We start from the raw sequence: 23300 nt of genomic DNA on the forward strand, positions 1-23300 counted from the left end.
TTAAAGTAAGCATTTCCCTATGCTTCCTTGGGGTATCCATGATTTATTTCAAATTAAAGGGTTCCTAGAGGTGGCATGAGGAACTTCTTAAGGCCAATTGTTCTCACAGAGGAATACACAGAGAACAAAGACTGAAAGGCCCGACTTTAAGGTTTGAAGCAACATAGCAATATTTGTTGCATGTGCATACATGCATGTACATACATACATGTGCATACGTAAGCCCCCAGCCTCTCCAACCCTATTCTGTTGTCGCTGCAGAGCATTTTTAGCACCTAGGAGGCAAGCTAAAGGTGTTGGTCCAGACTGCAGGAAATAGTCCAGCTGAGATTCCCAATAAAACCTCGGATAACGCAACGAGCGAAGAGTGGGAACAAACAGCTTTCATGCAACACATCCCCCATAGGCACAATGGGATCCTGTAATGGGGTTCACAGGGAGAAAGGAACTGAATGGGGATCTCATTGTTATGGTTTACATCTTCACTAGTGCTGAATTCATCCTCTGCACCCTTTCTGCTTCCTTCCTAAAGATGGGAGCTGTCAAATTGTGATGTCTACGTCAATGCCTATCTGCATCTGAACCAGAGCTCAGTCATCTGGCCAAAGGAAGGAGGAGGAGGTGGCAAGGCAGACTGCAGAGGTGATTTTGGGCACAGATATGGGTGCAGGATGGTGAGGGGGATAGAGTGGAGGATGGTGAAAGGAAAAGATGGATGCACAGCGCCTTATCAGGGACTTGCTGTTCTTTCAACTGGCTCCCCGATAACATATGGAGCTTAATCAAATATGCAAATGATGTCCTATCTAGAGACAAGGGAAAGGGAGAAATCAACCCAGAGACCACGCATGAAAACAAGCCGATAAAATGAGGGAGCGGGTAAAATGTTTCCTCTTTTTGATAAAATGATTTCAAAAGATGAAATTAAAGCAAAACCAATTAGGGACCGCACTTAAGCCGACTTCGCCTATGAAGGGTCAGCAGGCAAGAGGCATTCAAATCAAAGGCAGATGCAAGAGGCACTTCAAGGGCTCCCTGAAAAGTCGTTATCCTCATCAAAAAGGAAGGGGATAGAGAAGGGGAAGGAATGACAAGAGCCATTTTGGCTGGGTATCCATCCAGGCATTAGGTGGAGTGTAGAGGGACTTCAACAGCCTTTCTTTGTCACCCTGGAGAGCAGAAGTAGAAGGTGAAACCCAAAGCTGATCACCTAATGCCCCACCTAGAGCACTTCTCAGAGAACAGAGGGATTAACAGAAGCAGGTAGACCATGGGGACACAGGGATATACCTGCTTTTTGTTGTTTTCCACCCCTGCACAGTTTCCATCAACAGCACTTCCACACCAGGTACTGCAGCCTGAATACTCCACCTTGTGCACAGAGCTACCGACACCACGCATAAAGTGACCTGCTGTGACAAGGCACAGCATCACTGCAAACTGTCCCTTGGGAGCCTTCAGGACCCGTGGGTTTCAGCAAGGTAACCTGCAGCAGGACATTGTTAGCTGTCCCTTTGTGTCTGCTTCTGTCACTCACATCCCTCCGCCTGCACAGCCTGCATCCTCAGCCCACTGTGAGGAAACCCAGCTCGGCTGTTTTGCAAGTGGAAACCTGTCAAACCCAAGCTGTAGCTTCTTTAAGGAGGAGCTTGAAGAGATGATGGTACAACCTGCTGCCTTCCCTGCTGCCACGGGTCCACTGGAGCCAGCCGTTCTTCCTGGAGTCACAAATAAAGCCCCATGGTGCAGCATCACTGACGCTGAACCCGGAGGGATTAAGACAGTCAATTTGCAAGTCTTGTTGCTCAACCACAAGACCCCACCTCCGACAAGACTCTGAGCAATGTTAAACCAGAACCTCCAAGAAAAAAAGCAGCACTGAACACATGTCTGCAAGGCACCCAGCAAAAGCACAGCACAGCCAAGCCCTGCACGCCAGCACGGAGACTGCTGAGTAGTCAGAAAGCAGAGAGGGGTACTTGAGGGAGAGACATGGAAAATTAATTGCTCTCTGCCAAAAAAGCAGGCTCTAACTCTTGCTGGGAACAGCAACCTTCCTAGCAGGAAAGGAAAGGGAGTTTTCTTACTGCAATGAGCAAGGAGCTAACTGCAGTATGCTACACTGACAAATTGGAGCTGGAAGCCCCAAAGCAATAGAAATGAGGGATGTGAGAGGCAAAGCATCCACCTAAAGCGATAGAGCAATTCATGGGTATTTAAAACAAGTGTCAGCTGGACCAGTTCAGCGGCAGAGTCTGGATACAGCCCTCTGATGTGCTTTAGGGCTTGGGGTTTTGCAGCAGAGGATGATCACAGGATGACCCAGGCTAGAAAGGCCTCAGGAGGACTCTAGCCCAACCTCCTGTTCAAAGCAGGGTCGTCTGCGAGACCAGACCAGGTTGTTTGGTCCATTTAGGCCCTGAAAATCTCCATGGATGAAAACCGCACAACCTGCATGGGCACCCTTCTTCAGTGTTTGCCTGTCCTCATGGGGGAAAGCTGTTCCTTACATCCAGTTGGAAGTGCTCTTAGGTCAAGTTATGTTTGCTGTCACAGCAAGACATCACTCAGCAATGGGAAGAGCCTGTCTCCATCTTCTCAATAGCATCCTTGTAGGCATAGGAATATTGCCACTACATCCCTCCAAGTTTTCTCTTCCCCAGCCTGAACAAGTTCATTTTTCCCACCCTCTCCTCTCAGGGCACGTTCTCCAGCTCCTGGCCAATCTCTTCACCCTCTCCTGAACTTGCTCTGGTTGATCCATGTCCTTTTTGTACTCAGGGGCCTAAAACTGGGCACAGTATTTAGATATGGTCTAACCACTGAGTTCCCGATGATCACCTTCCCCTCAATCTACTGGCAATGTCCCTAGTTGTATAGCTGAGGCCATGGTTGGACTCTTACTATGTAGGCACACTGGTGGCTAATGTGCAACTTGCTGTTTGCCAGGATCCCCATGTCCTTTCCAGAAGAGCTGTTCCCCAGGCAGGGCGTCCTGATCCTGAGTCATAACAAGAGGTTGCTCTTTTCCAGCTGCAGCACTTCACACTTCTTCAATGAGTCCCTGTCAGCCCCATTGCACCATCCTGCCTAGGTCCCTCTGGATGGCAGCCCTGTCCTTCAGCCAGATCCTCCCAACTGACTGCACCTCTGGGATGAAGAGATGCACAGGGAAACCTGCTCCCCACCTCATCCAAGCTCTTGCTGGTGAAGTGCAACAAAGATGTCCACCTACATGCAAGGCTTCAGAGCAGCAGGGAAGAAAGACAGCACAGCAGCCTACAACAAGTCCTGCATCTTTGATTTCCCCCTTGGAGATAGTATCCGATCCCTCAACACTTTGAGGTCATGGTGGCCTCTCCAGCCAATGACTTCTACATGACCCATTACAAATGGGGGTCACTGCACAATGTCCATATGGATTCCCATCACCACCCCTTCCAGGGCTGCCTGCTGGTATGCCCAACATGAGCACCAAGCACCAAGGACACCACAGCTACCAAAATCACAACTTTACAGCCAGAAAATGGAGCTACTCTTCAGACATCTAAGCTGGCAACGGCCTCTCAAAGAGGGCCTGTACATCCATGTAGGACACAGACAACTGCAGCCTTCACAGCTGTCAGATACAGATGGGAAGTGGTATCACTCCATCACAAGCGAGTGAAGCACTCGGACTCCCGCTGGTTTAGGAAGCTGTGAGGAGAGGCCAAGACAACAACCAGCTTCCCAGCAGGAGGCAGAGCCTCTACAGCGTGTTTGCAGAGCAGTCAAGTCCACTTGCCAAACAGTTGGGGGAAAAGAAATAACATTCAAAAAACCCCCGTGACTTTCAAAGCAGCACAGGGAAGGAGAAGGAAGGCGAGGTTCCCTGCTGACACTCACACAGAGCTGTCAGCAGCAGAATATCCTCCAGGGAATATCAAAACCAAGCAGGGTTTTTCATCTTGTGTGCATTCAGCCCCCCCCCCACTAGCCTGGAGAAGCAGTGAGGATCTGTCTTTGCCTGCAGTTACCATGAGACTTCAATCCTGTGTGTGGAGAATGCAGGGTTCCCTCATTAGCTCCAGCTCTTTGGATAGGAGGTGAGGTATCAGAGGAGAAAAGTAAGATATTCCTCTCTCCAATTGGGTACATCATGGTACCACCAACCCCCCCAGAGCTCTATCACCTGTGTGCCCATCACTTGCACTCATTTACCCTACTCTTTTCTGCATGGAAAACCTCCATTTCATTCCTCTGTTGTCCAATCATGGCACTTGAGAGCCACTAGTTTTGTGGAAGTACATGACATACTGCCAGTGCCACCAGGATTCAGATGTTCTCTCCTGGTAAACAGGATGAACCCTGCTCTGGAATGGGATTTTATCCCATATGTAAAGGGACAATGACTGCAGCAAGAGGACTCATCATAGCAATCAGCAGGGGTAATAGAGCTGCAGGTTTGGTTGTCCTTCAAGGTTACATCAAGGCTGAAGCAGTCCTGATGCTACTGTAGAGCAAGGTGCCTCTCATAGCAGCCTTCCAACACCTTAAGGGTCCTACAGGAAATCTGGAGAGGCATCTTTTACAAGGGCCTATAGGGACAGAACAAGGGGAATGGCTTTAACCTGCCAGAGGGGAGACTGAGATGAGCTCTTAGGCAGAAGCTCTTCCCTGTGAGGGTGCTGAGGCGCTGGCACAGGGTGCCCAGAGAAGCTGTGGCTGCCCCATCCCTGGCAGTGTTCAAGGCCAGGTTGGACACAGGGGCTTGGAGCAAGCTGCTCTAGTGGAAGGTGTCCCTGCTTATGGCAGGGGTTGGAACTGGAGGAGCTTTAAGGTCCCTTCCACCCAAACCATTCTAGTATCCTATGGTATGATTCTCCAAGGCACAGGCTGACTCCTTCAATAGCTGTCAGAGCTTCCCATTCTTTCTTCAAGGCAGATGGGTTGTGTCTAGCGCTATAACACCCAAGCAGGAGAGCTGTTAGCTGGCTGATGGGTCAGGGTAGCCACAGCATTGCAGCCGGAAACCAGCAGGAGCTCAGACCTGCATGTACTTTCCAATCCAATTACCTATCCAAGAACGCCAGCCTTCCCCAACACATCACGAGATGGGCCAAATGAGGATTGCAAATCCAAGCTCTTAGATCTAAAAACCTCCCTTTGCTGCTTTGTCTCAGGATCCAAAGGAAGCAGGGTCCTGAGGGCTCAGGGTAATCCAGAGGCTGGTTCAGGAAACTGGTTGATATTGAGAATGTTCTAAGTAGAGGTGGGAAGTGCTGGCCAGATTCCACAGCTCTCTGATGTGAAGGAAAACCTTCCCCACCAATGGCAGGGCAGATCTACAAAGCCCTTCAAAGACCTCAGACTGATGGGACTTTATGAAAGCTGAAATACAGGCCACAGAGTGAAAGAATTGGGTTTTAAGCCAGATTTCTTTCTCTCTGAGGAATTTAGCATAGAGAAGGCTTTGAGTGAAATATTATGGGGAAGTTTCAAATAGATGTAAATTACTATGACTCCATTTGCAGATGAACGCTTCAAAATGGACAAAGGGCTTTGCTTTGTTAGAAATGCAGTTCCTAGGCTGACATTTGTAAACTCCAATTGCAGCTACCCACAGAATAAGCGCAGGTAAGTTGTATTGCTTTGACTGCAAACTATCTGCGTAAAAGCAATGACCCATAAATTAAATGCCATGAGAAGGAACACACGGAATACTGAATACTGCTTTGCTGCCTTAGTGATGACAGGTATCAGTGGCACATAATTTGGCCAGACACAAGAAGAGGAATCCAGACCAAGCTCACAAAACCTTGTGCAAAGCATCTCTGTGGGTTCATCTCCAGCTTTCTCTTGCTAACAGAATGAGGAGCTAAGCATGTAATGAGAGGGAATGAGCCCGTGGAATTCAGCACCTGGCTGGTTTACAGCTAAGTGGTTTGCAGGAAGCACATACCCAGGAATAACTCCCTTTCCTAATGGTTTACTGTGCTGTTTGTAGAGTAACAAACAGATGTTGGTTAAACTCAAGCGATGCTTCCGTATCTCCTGAAAACAATCACTAACAATTCACTGGAATGTCACATCACTTTCAGCCACTGTTGGTTACCTTTTTCCCCCAAAGCAAGGTTTATTTCCCATCATACACAGGAGCTCATTTTACCAATGAAGCCCACCAGGCATCCTGGAGTATACTAAAGCTGTGGCAACGCTTACCAATGCGGTATGGAAGTGCAGGGAACACCACAGGCCAGCCAGCACAGGAGGTAATTACACATATTGGGACGCTATCAAAAGCGCTGCAAGATGAAATATTTCTCCTTAAAAAGCACTGTGGGATCTTTAATGCCCACAAGTGGTCAGGAGCTGGTTTTCCATCCCATTTGTCTAGTTTAGATCACGCACCTCACAAGCTTCAGTGCTTCTTTAAGCAAGCAAAATATTTCCCATCCTTTGCAGGAGAGAAAATAAGGTACAGAGGCACAGCATAAGTTTATGGCAGAGCACAGAACTGAACCCACTCATCCTTGGGCCACCCTCCTCCATCCCCAAGATGCCATCAGCACCCATCAGACCTTTAATCCAGGGGCACTGCTTTCTATACATAACATAAGGACAAGGGGACTACTTATTTTCCCTAGCTCTGCATTTTCATCCTATTTATGTCTTCATTCTGGCTGTGCTGTGGACAGGGAAGCAGAATTGGAGGACATATTTCTCCAGCCCATTATTCAGTGCCTTCCTGTTGGTCTGCGCATGTAGCTGTGTGAATAAGCGAGGGTTGCAGAATGTATTTTGCCTGGGGCAGTGAAATAGCTGAGGCCAACCTTGTCATTCTGTTTCACTCACTCTTTTCCTACCCTATCTCTATCTTGGTTTTCCCTTTTCTTTCTGTCTTTGTTGTCTTGGTTACATGGGCAGATTCCCGATATGCTGCTAGTTTTCATTTTAATTACATGTCCCATAAAGCACAATATTTCACTTCACTTGTGTGTGCCACTGGATAAATTCCTTTGACATATGTGACATTTGTATATCAACTAACAGATATTGCTTTATGACTGTGGGTACTCTGCAGAGTGCTCACGCATTGCACACATCAAAATCTGATATACAGTCTGTCACTTCCCTATAAAAATACACACACAGAAAAAGACTGAAACTGCAGGGAAAAGAAGGGAAGTTCCTCCAAAAGCACCTTGTAATTACTTGCAGAGTCTTCCAACAACTCGGTAGATCCTGATATCTTGGAGATAATCACACAACTCCGCTCTTCATGCTATCTGAAATACTTCACTGTAGCTTGACCGAGTAGCTGTGCTGCACCAGCAGTATGCACCATGCATGGTAGGAGCCAGCAAGCAGAATTAAAGGTATCTCCTGGGCTTTGTCCATTGGTACACAGAGTCTCATTTCATCCTATAAAGCTTATTCCAATTTCCCCGTAGGCGTTTGCTTTAAAAAACATAAATCAAACTTCATGCTAACATAATGGATGATGCTGGAGTTGCAATAACAATGTAGTATTTCCATTGCTTCTTACTCAAAAGCCCCTGATTGATGAGCCAAGATGGAAAAAAAAAAAGCTTCAAAAACCCCATAAAATCTTGGCAGGGATCAAGGAGTGTCAAGTGAAAATCCCCAGGGCCAAACTGGCCTCGTGTGGCACCCAGGCTGGTGTCCTGAGCTCAGATACCCTCAGGAGCCCTGAGAGAGGGAAGCGTGTGGAGGAGAATTGATTGCAGAAGTCACAGCAAGGACGGGGCTGAACTTGCAGGAATGTAAAGTTTCACAGAGCCTGGATCAACTGGTCCAAAACAACCATGTGTTTTCAGGGGAGCACCATTTCCCTGTGCATTTTGCCTCTCTGATGAAGACATTCAGCTGAGCCCAAGACTCCAGCTCTACTCCAACACACAGACCCGATGCAGTAACTACCAGAGCAGAATATTAGCACATTAGGAAAAACGGGATTAAAATGAGGCTTTCTCAAATTACATCAGCCTGTTCAGTTCCCCTCTTCCCAATCTTTACCCTTATAAGGCTGTCCCCGCTCTCTCCCACACTCCGTTAAGCACTAAAAGCTTTCCTTTCTATTTTCCCCCTATTAAAACGAATCAGATCTTGGATTCTGCAACGTGACCTGCAAAGACAGAGCTGTGTTTGAGTTTGCTTCTCCTGAAGCCAAAAGAAAACCCAAAAGCTTGGGAGCGCAGGGAAGCAGCAGCCATTCTTAACTGTTTAGGTCTTCTGGATATTTACCATTCAAATCTCAGCTACCCCATTCTTCCCCCCCAGGAGACTGACTGGAGAACTAAACAGTTTATTATGATATCAGAGATGACAGGGGAACAAAACCTAATTAGCCAGGGGAGGAGATTATTTTTATTACAACTGTTAAAAAAAAAAAATCAATTTGGCTTCTTTTCCACGTGCTTGAATAGACTGTTAAAAAAAATAATGATAATATTCTCTTTTCAAAAGCATCAGCAGTCTTTCCTTCGTTGAACAAAGCCAGATGGGCAGGATCCTGTTCCCCTTGCACAGGGGCATCTGAATATACAACCGTGCTTTTGTTTGTAGGTGAAGCAGCAGATAGCATAACAAAATCAGATACTTCAGACCTTCCTTAAGCATCCATGAACAAATAACTCCCTCATGTCTGCTCTGTCCATCCTATACACAAACCATTCCCCTTTTCATGGCACCTTCCCCTTCCCAGCCTGGAAGTTTTGCTTTGCAAAAGGAATTCAAAGTGGAATCAATATCCAACCCCAAAGGCTCTGTCCAACCTCCAGTCACAGCTTCTCACCCATCTCTATTATGGCAAAGCTACAATCTCCATGCACATATAACACCCTTGGGCTGAGCATTCAAACACTGTCAGACTGGCACACATGGGTTGAAATGGAGGTAGTGCCCATCATGACCATAAGCAGGACACTTTTAATACGTCTCCTTGCCATGAGAAAGCCACAGGTAGATAATTCCCAGCTTCCAGCTCTCAAGCCTCTCCGCTATTGCCTTACATGGCAAACTACAAAACCACAACCATGCAACAGGCATATTTTTAGTGAGAACACACAGTGAGGAACATAAATACACTCGTTAATGCGTTTGGGTTTATGTGGCATCAACCATAAACATAAAGCTCATTATCACTCAAGACACAGCTTTCTTTTGATGAAAACACTCTTCTTTCAGCACAAGCACCCAGCCTGACCTAAACAGAGCAACCACTAATCCCATGCTGGCCTCATGGCAAAATCACAACCCAGTCACACTGCTCTGAAGAAAGACCTCCGGAGTATGAATCCTGTTGCTGAGCGATCTTCAGGCTCAGTTTTCCTCCAGCATGCACAGACACCCTGTGATCAACTACTTCATTAGAGATGGTCTGACCACAAAAAAGAATCTGTTGGCTGTAAACAGCATCAAGTCTGGCTGGGGCTGGGGCTGTGGTTTGACTTCAGAAACATTCAACTGCTGATGAACAACAACTTGGAAGGAGGATTTTCTCCTTTCTCACATCAACTCTATCCTTCAAGGGCAAAACACAGATTTTTGCCAACAGAAACATTTTCTACCCTCAAAATAGGTGATGCACCTTAAGACTGTGCTCACACCCAATGCAACACTCCAAATCTCCAGAAGAACATGAAAATCTGAATTAGAGAACCACATTAGGTCTTACCTTCTTGAGCTTCCCACTCTTGGTGCCCACAAAAGCCAGGGAGTGGTTCTTGTAGACGTAGGCAATCACTGATGTCATTCTGTCTCCATCCTCAGTGAAAATAGGGAGCCCTCGCACCATGGATGACACTCCCAAGGGGGCATTCATATCCAGGCCACAGAAATTGTCATCAATTGTTAACAGCTATAAAAGAATAGAAAGAAAGAGAATGTAATAAAATGAAGCCAACTATTCTTTAGCCATGTGGGAAGCATCCATCCAAGCAGGGACCTCACTGCATAATATGCCTATAATTTAGGCAGGCTGACAAATCAATGACAAAGGCAGGACTGGAGAAACAGAGAGGTGGAAAAAATTTGTCCAAACTTGCATAAGGAGTTACAGACAGGGGGAGAACAGGAAACTTGTTTCTCTTGAATGACAGCCTAGCAGGGTACATTATGTTAAGCCTTTTTCCTACTGCTTTACCAGTCAAGACCTAGCAATCAAAGACAAAGTCTGCTGAAAAACATCTTAAACGTCACTAGTCCTGTCAAAAGAAGCATGCACATCATTCCCACGAGATCCACTGTAAAAACCAGGGTTAAGCCTGCACTGGCAAATAAAATAGACCCTGCCCTGCTCACTAGCCCTGAAGCCCAACAGCAAGACTCATACCTATGAAACCTAAATAATTACTCCCTTCCCACCTCCAAACTCTGTAGCATCACTCAGTGCTACCCTTTGGACATTATAGTCTCCCAAGACATGGTTAGGCTTTGTCTGGGGCAGAGCTGGTCAGCCCAGGTGAAAGCTGCAATAGAGACCATGCTAAGGATTAAACACTCTACATGGTGGCTACACTCCCCATTTCCTGGGGTTAGTTTTATCATACAGTCCTGGGTCCTTCTTTCACTGCTTGGCCTGAGCACTTCATCCTCCTGGGTGTCTATTTTCACCCCCATGAAATAGAGATTATCCACACTTATCCATCTTACTGTGGCCCTGTAACTCACTGAAGTTCTTTGGAGAGCAGGGGAGGTTTCACAGCTATTATGGGACTTTTTGAGCATTTGTTGGAATAACCACAAGCTCAACCAGAGGAACGTCCCTCCCCGCTCACTGTTGCCTAAGTTTCAACACCTATTGCATTTGAACTCAACAGGCTTGCCATCAGAGAGATGCTCCCCTGGGATCCTTGTGTATGAATGCACATAGTGCCTAGTTATCTCTGAGGGTGCTTCTTCGGGCTTCAGAGAGTTACAGAAGTGCAGCAGCACAAGAACACAGACAATTCTTTTACCTTAAGGCACCATCAGGACAGTAGGTGAGGCTAACTGAGGTTATATGAACATGAAGATCTCCACAGAGTAAGCCAAATAAAGCTCCAGATACCATAGTACATGAGTGCCAAAAGAAGTCAGTCTTTATTAACTTCACTGGGGCCACTCACAGATTTGAAGTTAAGCATCCACTTAGAATGCTTTGCTGGACTAAGGCCTGGAAAGGCAATAATTAGTTGTACAGGAAGGTTGCCTAGTTTTCACACATCAGGAATAACGGACCATGACAGTTTTCTTTTGTGTGGGCTCCCCTGTTCCTAAAAGCATGGCTAGAATACGTGCTGCTCCTTACTTGAGTTCACGAGCAGTAAAAGCCTGATGGCTGATTCATTTTATCCTCACCCAGCAATTACAGGGAATAATTACAGATGGCTTTACTGAATGGAAGAATAATATGTCCTAAATGTATTTATAAACGCATAAAACCTATGAGGAATTCAAACAGCCATTAGTAAGGAACAGCTAGCCTGAGCTCTGGCCTGCAAGTCATTAGGGTTTGTGAACTGCCCTTTTAGAGCTAAAACACCAGCTCAAAGAGCAATTACACATCGGATCAACAGCCTCCATGAGCATCAGAGAGGATGTTGCTCATCCTTACAATGCCAGTACAAAGCCTAAGATAAATCCACATCCCAGGCTCGAAGGCCAAATTCACCTGAGGTCTAGTACCCCCCAAGCTGATGGCCACACTTCAGAGAGGCAGGACAGCCCTGCTGACAGCATGGCTTTGCAAAAGCTGAGTGTTTCTCATAATGAGAACATGCACAGCTCCCATGACATAGGTCAGGATGGAATAACTGCAGCTTGATTGCTCAGGAGGTACAAATGTGTTTGAAGCAACACATCAACCTGGGGTGGGATCCATCTCATCTGGCTTTAGCCAGGTGAAAGCTTAGTAAGCAGTGTAGAGTGGTCACCTAAACTACCTCCATAATCAACAGAGGAAAGAAGGCATGTCAGAGAACAAGGCATGCAACCAAACACGTAATGCACTGGATCACTCTCTGATAAAGCCAATCTGATCGCAGAAGGACTCCAGATTTACCCAGGTTAAGCATCTAATATCAAGATGCATCGTGCTTTGAACAGAAAGCTGGATTATATGGCCTTTTGGGGCCCCTTCCAACCTGAATTATCCTATGGATGTAGAATCTGAGAAAAACCCAGGTCTTTAAGTCAGGCTTAGCTTGACCAGAAACTCTTAAGCTCTCAAATGAACATGATTTGCATTTCAAAGCTATAATAAAACTGTATGTGTCTCACTTGAACTGATGGCCTGTCAGGCTGAGAAAAGACTCATTTTAGACTGAAAGCAAGAAACCCCCAAACCTTATACAAACAACAGAAAGAGGGACAAGGGAAGAGAAGAAGAAAGTCCTATTTTGTCATGCTTTTAAAGGAAAAAAGAACTGGAAAACAGCTTTTTTTCACCACCAAGAAAATGAAGACCTCAATAGCAGCAGCATTCACCTTACCTAGGGTACAGTGTACGAAGCTCCATCTCAAACAGGAAATTACATTGATAAACCTTGGAACAACAGCCATCAAGCAGAGCTGGCACAGTCCAAGGCATCCTCCTCGGTGCAGCACAGCCACAACTCCAGCTGAAGTAGCTGGAGACCAGAAAGGACCCAGGCAATCATCTGGTCTGCCTTCCTGCATGACCCAGGACCTCAAATCTCAAGCAGGAGTTGCCTGTGCTGTTGTGCACAGGAAGATACAAACTCCTTCTGCTTGCTTCTCAAGCGGATTTGAGCTCTCTATAACCCACTCTACCAACAGCCAAGATGTTATCCAAATACATGATGGCTGTTAATGTGTACCAAAACTCACAAAGCCAAAAATAACCCACACGCTCTTGCAAAGCCCTGAGGAGACTTAGACCCAGAGGTCCCAGCACCAAGCACAACAACCTGTGGCTGATCTGCAGCACATCTTTAACCTATCAAGACTTAATTAATCCAATTGCCACAGGTTAGTTAGTCCTCTGTTAGATTGGGCTCAGCTCCAGCTGAACCCAGGCCTACCATTAGCAGGTAGGTCTAAGTTATTATGGGGTTTCCCCCATAAACTAAATGTAAAAGTAAATTTAAGCCCATTTATTTCATCTTATTTCCCTGAGATTATTTGCAATTAACATCTTTATCAGAAGGGCTTATGAGAAAGATGGGGACACACATTTTAGTAGGGCCTATAGTGATAGGATAAGGGGGAATGACTTTAAACTGAAAGAGGGGAGATTTAGATTAGATAAAAGGCAGAAGCTCTTCCCTGTGAGGGTGCTGAGGTGCTGGCACAGGATGCCCAGAGAAGCTGTGGCTGCCCCATCCCTGGCAGTGTTCAAGGCCAGGTTGGACACAGGGGCTTGGAGCAAGCTGCTCTAGTGGAAGGGGTCCCTGCCCGTGGCAGGGGGTTGGAACTGGAGGAGCTTTAAGGTCCCTTCCAAATGTGATCCAAGCACACACTTTCTCTTACAGAACACAGTTTACATGAGATCTAGGACCATCATAGCCCACCCTCCCCTCTGAGGGTGGTGCATGAGGGCAGATAAGGCCATAATGATCACTCACATGCTGCTACATGACTGCTGGAGAAGCAGTTGCCGGGTTGTGGTTTGCAATGTGCGCAACCATCCGCCAAGAATAGGAGCAGGGCCAGCAAGCCACACACCACATGAAAACCATTTGCACTTAACATATAACATTTCCTCTGGGGATCATCTGCAAAGAGACGCCAGCAAGCAAAACCCTACGAAGAAACATCACCCGGCTTCTGTGCAGCTGCAGATGTGACTTTGGAAGGGCAGAAACAGAGTCATCTTCTTCAGCGAAGAGAAACACATGAGGAAGTTTGGATTTATGATGGAAGGGTCAGGAGTTGCAAGCACAGGTTTATTTTCAATTCCAGACACTCCTAGCAGCAATATAAAGCAGCCACGTTAAACTCTCTGGAGCTTCTCTGCTTGGCAATTTTATGTTAGCAACTTTCCAGAATGAAAGTGGAGGTGAGGATGTGAATTCACTGTGCTTGCAGCAGCTGGGATATCAGGGCGGGGGGCAAAGGGAAGATCTAAGGAGGCAGGAATAGGATCAGCAGTTCTCACACCCTGAGCAGTCGAAATCTAACCCAGAAATTGGTGGCACGGTCTGTAGGTAATTCAGAAGGGAACAGGGGGTCTTTCAGATGAGGTGCTAGATTGGCGTCAATCAGTTCAACATCCGACCTGCAAGAGAGGGAATATTCTTCACCACTCTTCTGCCCCAGGAACATAGGTTTATAAGGTGCCCTATATATCCAAAACACCTTCATGTGAGATGATTGGCAGCTCTCTGGGCATAAATGCCCTCCTGAGTTCCACCAGCTGCCTCCCCATCTCGGGCTGATGTGCAGCGGGGGAAACCAGCTGGTGAGAGGCTCTGGTCTGCTCCTGCCACCCATCCCAGCATCAGCAACCAGAGGGTTCATCACAGCTGTGACACTGTAGCCAAGTGCCACGCTCACCATTGAGGTAGGAAGGATGTGCAGAAGGGCCTAATTTACAGGAGGATTCTGGCAGGTATTTGCCTTCTCCAGGATTAAGCCTATCAAATAAATAATTAACACAGCCGAGCCCTCCTGGAGAGGATGGTTTTACAAGGCTGGTGCTGGCTCAGTCCCCGTGGGATGTGCTGAGCCCCCAGAAGCCCCCAAACTCAGCAGAAGGGTTAGAGCTCTGATTACAGCCCCTCCTAACCTGTCCTCATTCCATTCCCCAGCCAAAGGGAGCACTTCAGCATTGCGCAAATGCCTGGAGCACCAGATATCAGGGGGTCAGTGCAACATTGCTCATAATAAACTGCAATTGTCCATTAAAGATCTGCTTTTGCTATTTGCCTCTAAAACAGCCCCTGGTAATCAAATACATCCTAATCCATATTTCTGGAAAAGTTTCGATGAAGGATTATCCATCCCTCGTCCCTCCTTGCTTTCACTCCAGTGAAATCTTCCTCCCCAGTCAAAGCACGGGGGCCTTTTTCCACATATCTCAGCAGGCTCTAAAGCAATTCCACAGTCTCACTGGGGATAAAGGCTGTCCCAACAGCCAAGTCCTGCCTTTGATTTACTGCTAATACCTAACAGGCCTGTCTTCATACGATGGCAGGTACTTGGCTTCTCACTCTGGTTATCTCAGGCTTGGCTACGGCAGACAATGGAGGGAACATATACAATATAGCTGTCCGTGCTGCCAGCAATAAGAAATCAAAAGTAATATGCATCTGGGCCTTCACAAGGAGATATCCAAGGTCTTTTCCATCACCTGACTGTAAGATCTTTCCTTCTGGATTGCAAGGACTGAGGGTGAGAGTGAGCATGTATCCTACTCAATAGGGTATTCAGAAATCTAGAGAGATGAAAGCCTTAGAATAACCTGTCACCAGGAACTTCACAGTACCTGAAGATGTACAGGGAAATTTAGGGTCTAGAAAACCTCCTGCAGGGGTGAACCATAAACTCCTACCCACTGGGGCTTCAAATGATGGAAACCATCTCCCTGCAAACCACAGGTCTCTAACCTCCAACAGCAGCAGTATGGTACCCAAGGCTTGTGCTTCTCTTTGCCTGTGCATGTGCTCTTGGTGGTATCAACATGGGCTTCGATGCTTGGTGAACTTCTGGTTCAATGGTGGTTTGCCCTACCCCTGGCATTAGTACCTTGCCTTCCTCATGTTGGACAGACTCTGCCTCTGACTTCCTGCAGTATCTCTGCTTCTGGCCATGCTGCTTCTGAGTCAGAAGTTGGCTGTGTCTATCTATGAAGTCCTAGTGCATGATGGAGACAGCCTCTCCAAATTTCAACTCATGCCACGTCATTCACATCATTTGATGCCTCTTACTGCCCTCCCGATCACACACATTCCTGACAATGGGTCAGGAAAAGGCTGCTGGCTTCCCAATGAGCATCAGTGGCTGTAGACCTTTGTCATCTGCAAATCAAAACCACAGGGAAATTTTGTGGCCAAAAAGATGGGAACCTTGGGCCACCAACCAAAGATAGCTCAGATCACCAACCAACCCACTCTTCAGTGGTTAGCCTGCAGTCTAATTACATACAAAAACACCCAGTACTATTTCCCCAGGGTGCTCTGTGATATAATGGGAGCTGGATAAAGAGCCAGCATTTGGAAATACATTATAATTGCACGCTGCTTTTCACTTGTGCAACCACAGCACTGGTTACCATGCAATTACATGTCACCATATACAAATGACAGTGCAGTTACAGTAACTTTACCAATTACAGGGAAATTGCACTCACTATGCTAAGAGGTTTTAATTCAAACATAATCCAGGAATGCAAGACCAGTGGGTAAAGTTATCCAAACTGACTAGAACTGGTACAGGTGTTTGGGGTTTAGGTCTGTAGTTTAAGCATCAGTTCAAGTATTAGTGTCAAGTTTCTAGCATCTTAATGTAGTACAAATCTTTTATGCCTGTACTTCTGTTCCTGCTACACTGTGAGTATAAGGCTTCCCAACAGTCTATACCATATACTTCCATGTTGTAAAATGGGCAATTTCCCAAAGAGGAGGCTGCCTTTCTTACAGGGATCAACAGGTTTCTTTAGTCTTCAGGCCTTTTGCTCAGCAGAAAGTCAGCAGAGAGTGGGTAAGGGAAAGTTCAGGCTGGAAATAAGGCAGAAGCTCTTCCCTGTGAGGGTGCTGAGGCGCTGGCACAGGGTGCCCAGAGAAGCTGTGGCTGCCCCATCCCAGGTTGAACACAGGGGCTTGGAGCAAGCTGCTCTAGTGGAAGGTGTCCCTGCCCGTGGCAGGGGTTGGAACTGGATGAGCTTTAAGGTCACTTCCAACCCAAATCACTCTGTGACAGGTCTCCTTTCTGAAGTCATTTTCACCCTCTCCCCAGCCATTCCTAGCATTCCAATCTGAAATCTCAGCATTAGCACACCTAGCCATGTAGTTGGGGTGAAAATCAGATCCCTGCGGTGTGCGGTCACTAAGGTTTATCCCCTTACTGGTGGCAACTGTACCTACAAGCAAGAAGGATAAATTGCACCCAAAGAGCAGCTGTAAAAGCAGTTGAGGTCTTCTGCAGTCCCATTAACTTCCCTTTGCTGCCTCAGAGGCCGGAGGACTGTATGGGTGAAACACTGAAGGATAATCAGAAGAATATGATCTCTGTGGCTCTCAGCTTGGTGCTTTCCATGAGCTTTAAAAAATTCACTTGAAATATGTAATACACCCCCCCCCCCCCCCAAAAAAAAAAGGCATTATTGAGTGTAAAGGCTCTGCCTTTGAAACCGCCATGGTCTATTGGGTAAATAGGCATTTAGGGATTTTTCAGCAGTGAAGTATTGATCAAATAAGCTGCTAGAGCTCTTCTGTAAGAATGTATTCCAGCAGCAAAGCTGTGTTACACATCTGAAGCACTGACTTCCCCTGGTGCTGCTGTAGCTGAGATGGGGAGTAAGAGTCTCAGAGAGGTAAAATCATGGGGGAAAAGGGGTTTCTGTGTAGGCAGAAAGATGCCTTTGGGAGAAGAAGTACTTGTTGGCTGCTGCATTTTATCCTAAAGGATGTCGTGTTTCCATGATTGGACAAAGGTTGTCTGCATAACAAATTCCTGGAAACTTTCATCAACTGCAGTGATGAAAGGGGTGTATGAAGAGACTGGAGCTCTATTCACTATCAGCTGTGCCCCATAACCATGAGCGTCCTTGCAGTAACATGGGTTTCTCTCAGGCATATCTGCCCCACAGGGACTCTCAACAAAGAAACATTCCCTTCTCCAAGTTACAGACTCTCACACCCATCTTAAATTCAAACTTAAATTGGGGACGTTCACATTAGATCTGAGCCAGAAGCTCTTTCCTGTGAGGGTGCTGAGGCGCTGGCACAGGGTACCCAGAGAAGCTGTGGCTGCCCCATCCCTGGCAGTGTTCAAGGCCAGGTCGGACACAGGGGCTTGGAGCAAGCTGCTCTAGTGGAAGGTGTCCCTGCCCATGGCAGGGGTTGGAACTGGATGATCTTATGGTCCTTTCCAACCCAAATCATTCTATGACACAACAGCCACACTGCAGGGCTCTCTTAAGGTCTCCACAACAATATCATTGCCACTGCTGCATGCAACATTGAAGGATGCAGGAGCCTTCTTTGCTGACCTGCCCTCCCTTTCACAGATAACACGCCTGGCCCATTATTTCCCAGCACTTGCTGGGAGCAGAATGGTTAAAGCAGCATTTCTGGAGCATTTCTGGCAGCTGCCAGACACCCCCTTATTCCTATCGCAGTGACGCACATCAGCACCTTGCCGCATAGAGTCCAGCTGCCTCCCCTACGCTGGCACCACCAGAGATTCTCCATTGAATCACAATTACTGTAATTATTATTTTGTTACACAGGCAAAATTATCATCTGGGCTGCAAAGTGCCACACAAGCCAACAGCACTATATAAATGAAACAACAACGCTGCTTTGCATGCAAGGAACACCTTCACCCGGACATCCCGGGGCCTCCTAAAAGCATTAATTAAGCTTCACCGTGGTCCTGGGAAGGTAAGTTAAGTGTTATAATGAATGACATGGATGTGCTGTTGCTCTTCAGCATGGGGAAATTGAGAGAGCTTGGCTGGGTATGAGAATCCCTGGCCTGGTCATTAAATAACAGAGTGTTGTGCTGTGCATCTGTATCAGGGAGGACTGAATTGTGTCTGGTCCTATCACCTCATAGAAAATGAATTTAGAGAAGCCCTGGTTATCAGTTTAAACAACAAACTAAAGCACTTGAGCCCTGAATAATAAAATCCCCCACTTGCTGCCTCTATTTGTGCAGATCTTGGTACTTAAGGAATTCAGAGCACTTGTGTCAGGCTAGTATAAATTCACTCAGGCCATTAAGCTCAGAACTCTCCTGCATCTGAAAGTGGGACTGTGCAAGTGGAAGGCTGCAGCCAGCCCTCAGAAGAAGGGACACCACAATTACAGCCCTGTGTTTCTTGGCTCAGGATCCCAAGCAATAGCCCCAGCCGACTGATAAGTGCTGGGTCATTCTCTCATTAGCAGGAGTACGTGTCTATTATTCCCTTCTGCATGCTCCCTCACTCTGCCTCTCCCACTCTTTCTGTTTGTCTAAATACGAGCCTGGCTAATATTGCTTGTTTACAGGATAAATCAGCTGAACAAATCCTGTTATATTTTGGATCACTGACAATGATGGGGTAATGACATTGAAACAGGATGTTGTTCCTATTGATCTAATGTCACCCACACGCTCTATCAGCAACGCCAGCTCCAATACTGCAAGAAGGAAACAGAGGTCTCTCGGTCTTCTTGTGGTGCTACCATTCAGTGGCATCCCTCTCCTGAGTTTCAAGTGCTTCTTAAAATATGATAAATATTATTAGAATCCATACCCTAAAGCAGAAAACATTTGGGCTGCAATGTTTACTAGCTCCAAACTGAAGCAACTGGGTGCTGGTGGCACATGGAAGATGTTAAGTCCTATGTATTGTGTAATCTGCAGGCGAAAGATGCAATGAAGGTCTGCATTTCAGCAAGCCACATTCATCCACACACTCACATCAATCTGTGCAACAAAGCAGGGCCGAAGAGAAGGCTGGTTTGTAGGTACCTGTGTGCAGGATGCCCAAATCACCAGCTCCATCCTGAATTTGGACATATCCATCTAGCCAGGTCCATGCTGCCTCTGCTAACACTGCGTTCGGTCCCAAAGCTGTTATGCTACTCAAAGACTGCACCAGTGCTAATAAAATGCCTCTCAAGCAAAGTTCTAGCAAAATCATATCCCAGACTAGCACAGTCATGCAGATGCCAGGCTGGGAGTGTCTGGGGCAGAAATATAGTCAGATGAGATATGGACATATCCCTGGAGGTACAACAGCCTTTCTCATCTCCATCTTCACACCAGCCAGTCTTCACAACTGGTGCTTTCAACATCTGTATCATCCTACCTGGTATAATTGGGACCCATGTTTCCATGCAAATTGGATAAATAGAGAAACATGCTTGTTTGGGGAGAGGGAACAAACCTCATGTTGTGTGTGTGTTGTAATATAAAATAGAGATGCACATCAGACCATTCCCAGAGGCTAAACATCTTCACTGATTCCTCAAGTACTAAGACAGACCCTGCGCTGTTTTTCACCCCAACTTGCATCAAGCAAGTGAGAAAGGGTCTGTGCAGGATTTGAGCCAGAAAGCAGTCCTGAATAAAACCCCCTCCTCAACAGAATGGTTATTGTACAAACTCCTGCCTCCAGTCCGGAGGTGCTTTAAATAGCATCAGGCTCATGAACGGAGCTGGAGCCACTTTGCTTCTGGCTCTTCCAGAATGGCTGGATTTTGCTTGCTGCCTTTAAAGAAACCAACTGTTGCACAAGCATTCCCATTGTCACACAGACAACCTCATGGCCAGGCACTACGAGGTCAGGTTTGAAAAGTAGCTGATCTCCTGGCATGGAAAAGAATGTGAGGAGATCATATGGAGCCCTCAAAAGAATGCAAGGCTGAGCCATGTGCAACCACAGGGCTTAACCACAGAAGAAAACAGCCTGGATTGCTGGCAGGGAAAGCAGCAAAGACCAGTTTCCAGAAACAAAACTAATGTCCATGTGGCATGAAGCACAAGCAGTGATGAAGAAGCTGGCACCTTGCTCACCCGCATCAGCAGCAAGCAGGGGACCACCAGCACCTGGGGCTGATGCTAAGAGATGCTGAGCAGCTCAGGCAGAACCAGTGTGGTCCAGAGATGGAACTGATGGTGGGGGAGGGAGCTGTGCCTGAAAAAAACTCAGACACAACAGCAACTCAGCAGCCTTGAGCCCTGCTCTGTCCTCAATGAACATTTTGTTTGAGCAGGGTCATCCAGATATGAGGAGCCGGCAGAGAACAGCAACTGTGAGTGGGTTTGGCACCCAGCCACTTAAAGGAATAGGGTTTCCTCTTGCTTTATGCTTAGGAAGGAAATAAATGGGTTTAAGAAGGAGGCTGTTTCCAAAGAATGCTTTTTTCTTCCACCCCCCCCTCCCTCTAGGACAAACAAGGTGGATTTTGGAAGGAGAAGTAACAGGGTGGGGGTGTGATAAGAAGGTAATGAATTACCAGCAGCAGTATTTCTTCATGCACACTGATCTGGAAGTATCTTTTCAAGGACAGGGATTTAATACCGAGGAGCATACTTAACACCTCAAATGCAATCATCCTCTCCATGCAATTAGCCCCTGGTTTACAGCCCTTAAGTGCAGCTTAGGTTGTTGTAGGTGCTTTAAAATTTACAGTTTTCTCTCCTGCTGAGCCTCCAAGCCACTTTTTTCCCTGCCTGAAGAGCAGAGCACTTTACAGAGGCAGGAAAGTCTCTTTATCCCAGCTGGGTGAAAGCACATGGGAGAAAGGACCACCACGGAGGGACAAGTGAAGAGGAACCCATGTGGTGCCTGCAAATGAGGTCTCACCAGGTGAGCATCCCCATGCCCACATGAACAGCAGTGGGGTTCTGGGGATGTCCAGAGGACTGAGATGCCGCCAGAAGCTATACCCAGGCTGAGCTATGGATGCTGGATGTACATATGGGTGATGGAGAAGTCCTTTTGTGCTCATCCAGTACTGTTCAGCCATCAATGGAAAAGCAGAGGGTGTCCTTCCTGCAACTTCATTACACCCAACTGCCATGTGCCTAGCATGAACACTAGGCATGCTAATCAATGTATTAGTGCTAAGAAGGAAAGGGCCTTAAGATCATCCAGTTCTGACTCCCTGTCATGGGCAGTGACACCTCACACTCGACCACGTCACCCAAGGCTCTGTCCAACCTGGCCTTGAACACTGCCACGAATGGGGCAGCCACAGCTTCTCTGGGCACCCTGTGCCAGCACCTCAGCACCCTCACAGGGAAGAGCTTCTGCCTTATCTCCAACCTGAACTTCTCCTGTTTCACTTTGAACCCATCACCCCTTGACCTATCACTACAGTCCCTGATGAAAAGCCCCTCTCGAGCATCCCTGTATGAGGTGTGCGAAGGTGTATGGGGGACATTTGCAAATCACAGAGCTCAGCTGCAGAACCCCTAAGCCAGAGTCCTTGTCCATACTGGCTCTCCAGTTAAGCCCTCCACCCACCCCAGCTTCCAGTGTCAGCAAGAGGATGCTGTCACCTCTTATCAAAGTTGCTGGGCTCAGCAAGTCCGTCTGACAACACACTCTGCACGCATGCACACACACTCCCATCCAACACAAACTGATGTGACCAATTATACAAATAGAGATCTGGCAGTAACAAGCCTGTTTGCTCCGTCTCTGAGTCTCCAATGGGCATTCCCAGAGAGGCATTACTGCATTTCTGAAGCTACTGCCTTTGACAGACTACGCTGCATCCTTTTTTGTTGTTTTGGCTCCTGCTCTTGTTTGCCTCTTCAGAGGAAGCAGAAGAAAGCATTGCTAAAAGGTGACCAAGGACTGACCTCAATTCTCCCTGAACCCTTTGGGTCAGAAATATCACTCTGTATAATTTAAAGACATAGAATCAGGATCACAGAATGGTTTGGATTGGAAAGGACCTTAAAGCTCCTCCAGTTCCAACCCCCTGCCATGGGCAGGGACACCTTCCACTAGAGCAGCTTGCTCCAAGCCCCTGTGTCCAACCTGCCCTTGAACACTGCCAGGGATGGGGCAGCCACAGCTTCTCTGGGCACCCTGTGCCAGCGCCTCAGCACCCTCACAGGGAAGAGCTTCTGCCTTATCTCCAACCTGAACTTCCCCTGTTTCACTTTGAACCCATCACCCCTTGTCCTGTCACTCCAGTCCCTGATGAAAAGCCCCTCTCCAGCATCCTTGTAGCCCCCTTCGGACACTGAAGGCTGCTCTGAGGTCTCCACTCAGCTTCTCTTCTCCAGGCTGAACAGCCCCTGTTGTAGCAAAGCCCACGTGTATCAAAAGGCTTGTACATGGTCTTTACAGTAGAGATTAACAGATTGCCACAATTGTGCAAGCACAAGTGACATTGACACCAGCAGAGATTTGCTTAGGGTGGCCCTCATGGCAAGCAGTGACACTACGAGGTCTAACGAAACTGATAGCTCATTCCTGGGACCGAGTCATTCCCATGGGAAAGTAGCAGGCTCACATACCAGCCAGGAGAAATGGGCAGGGGCTGTGTGTGCAAAATGTCAAAGCAGTATCACATTGACCTACTTCCATGCTTTCCTTTTCCCAAGGGCTAAGCGAAAGTTAACACTCTCTTTCTACCCCAACCTTTCCCTTTTAAGGGAAGATAATGAGGGAAATGACAGAG

At 47.1% G+C, this 23300-nt stretch overlaps 1 protein-coding gene and 1 long non-coding RNA gene across 4 annotated transcripts in view; one reads left to right on the forward strand and one right to left on the reverse strand.

The window, feature by feature from the left end:
* PLXNA4 (plexin A4) overlaps nucleotides 1-23300 on the reverse strand; it is a 467834-nt gene that overhangs the window by 408735 nt on the left and 35799 nt on the right. For all 3 annotated transcript variants that reach the window (XM_062634250.1, XM_062634251.1, XM_062634252.1), the window contains exon 3: nucleotides 9680-9862. In XM_062634250.1, the coding sequence (XP_062490234.1) occupies nucleotides 9680-9862 (183 nt within the window). The remainder of the gene's footprint in view (nucleotides 1-9679; nucleotides 9863-23300) is intronic.
* The window catches only part of LOC134171747 (uncharacterized), a 369803-nt gene that overhangs the window by 72310 nt on the left and 274193 nt on the right, over nucleotides 1-23300 (forward strand). The window lies entirely within an intron of this gene.

Source organism: Pezoporus occidentalis, unplaced genomic scaffold, assembly GCF_034315485.1.
Source record: "Pezoporus occidentalis ecotype Australia unplaced genomic scaffold, CSIRO_AGI_Poc_V1 ctg42, whole genome shotgun sequence".
Classification (NCBI taxonomy): Eukaryota; Metazoa; Chordata; class Aves; order Psittaciformes; family Psittacidae; genus Pezoporus; species Pezoporus occidentalis.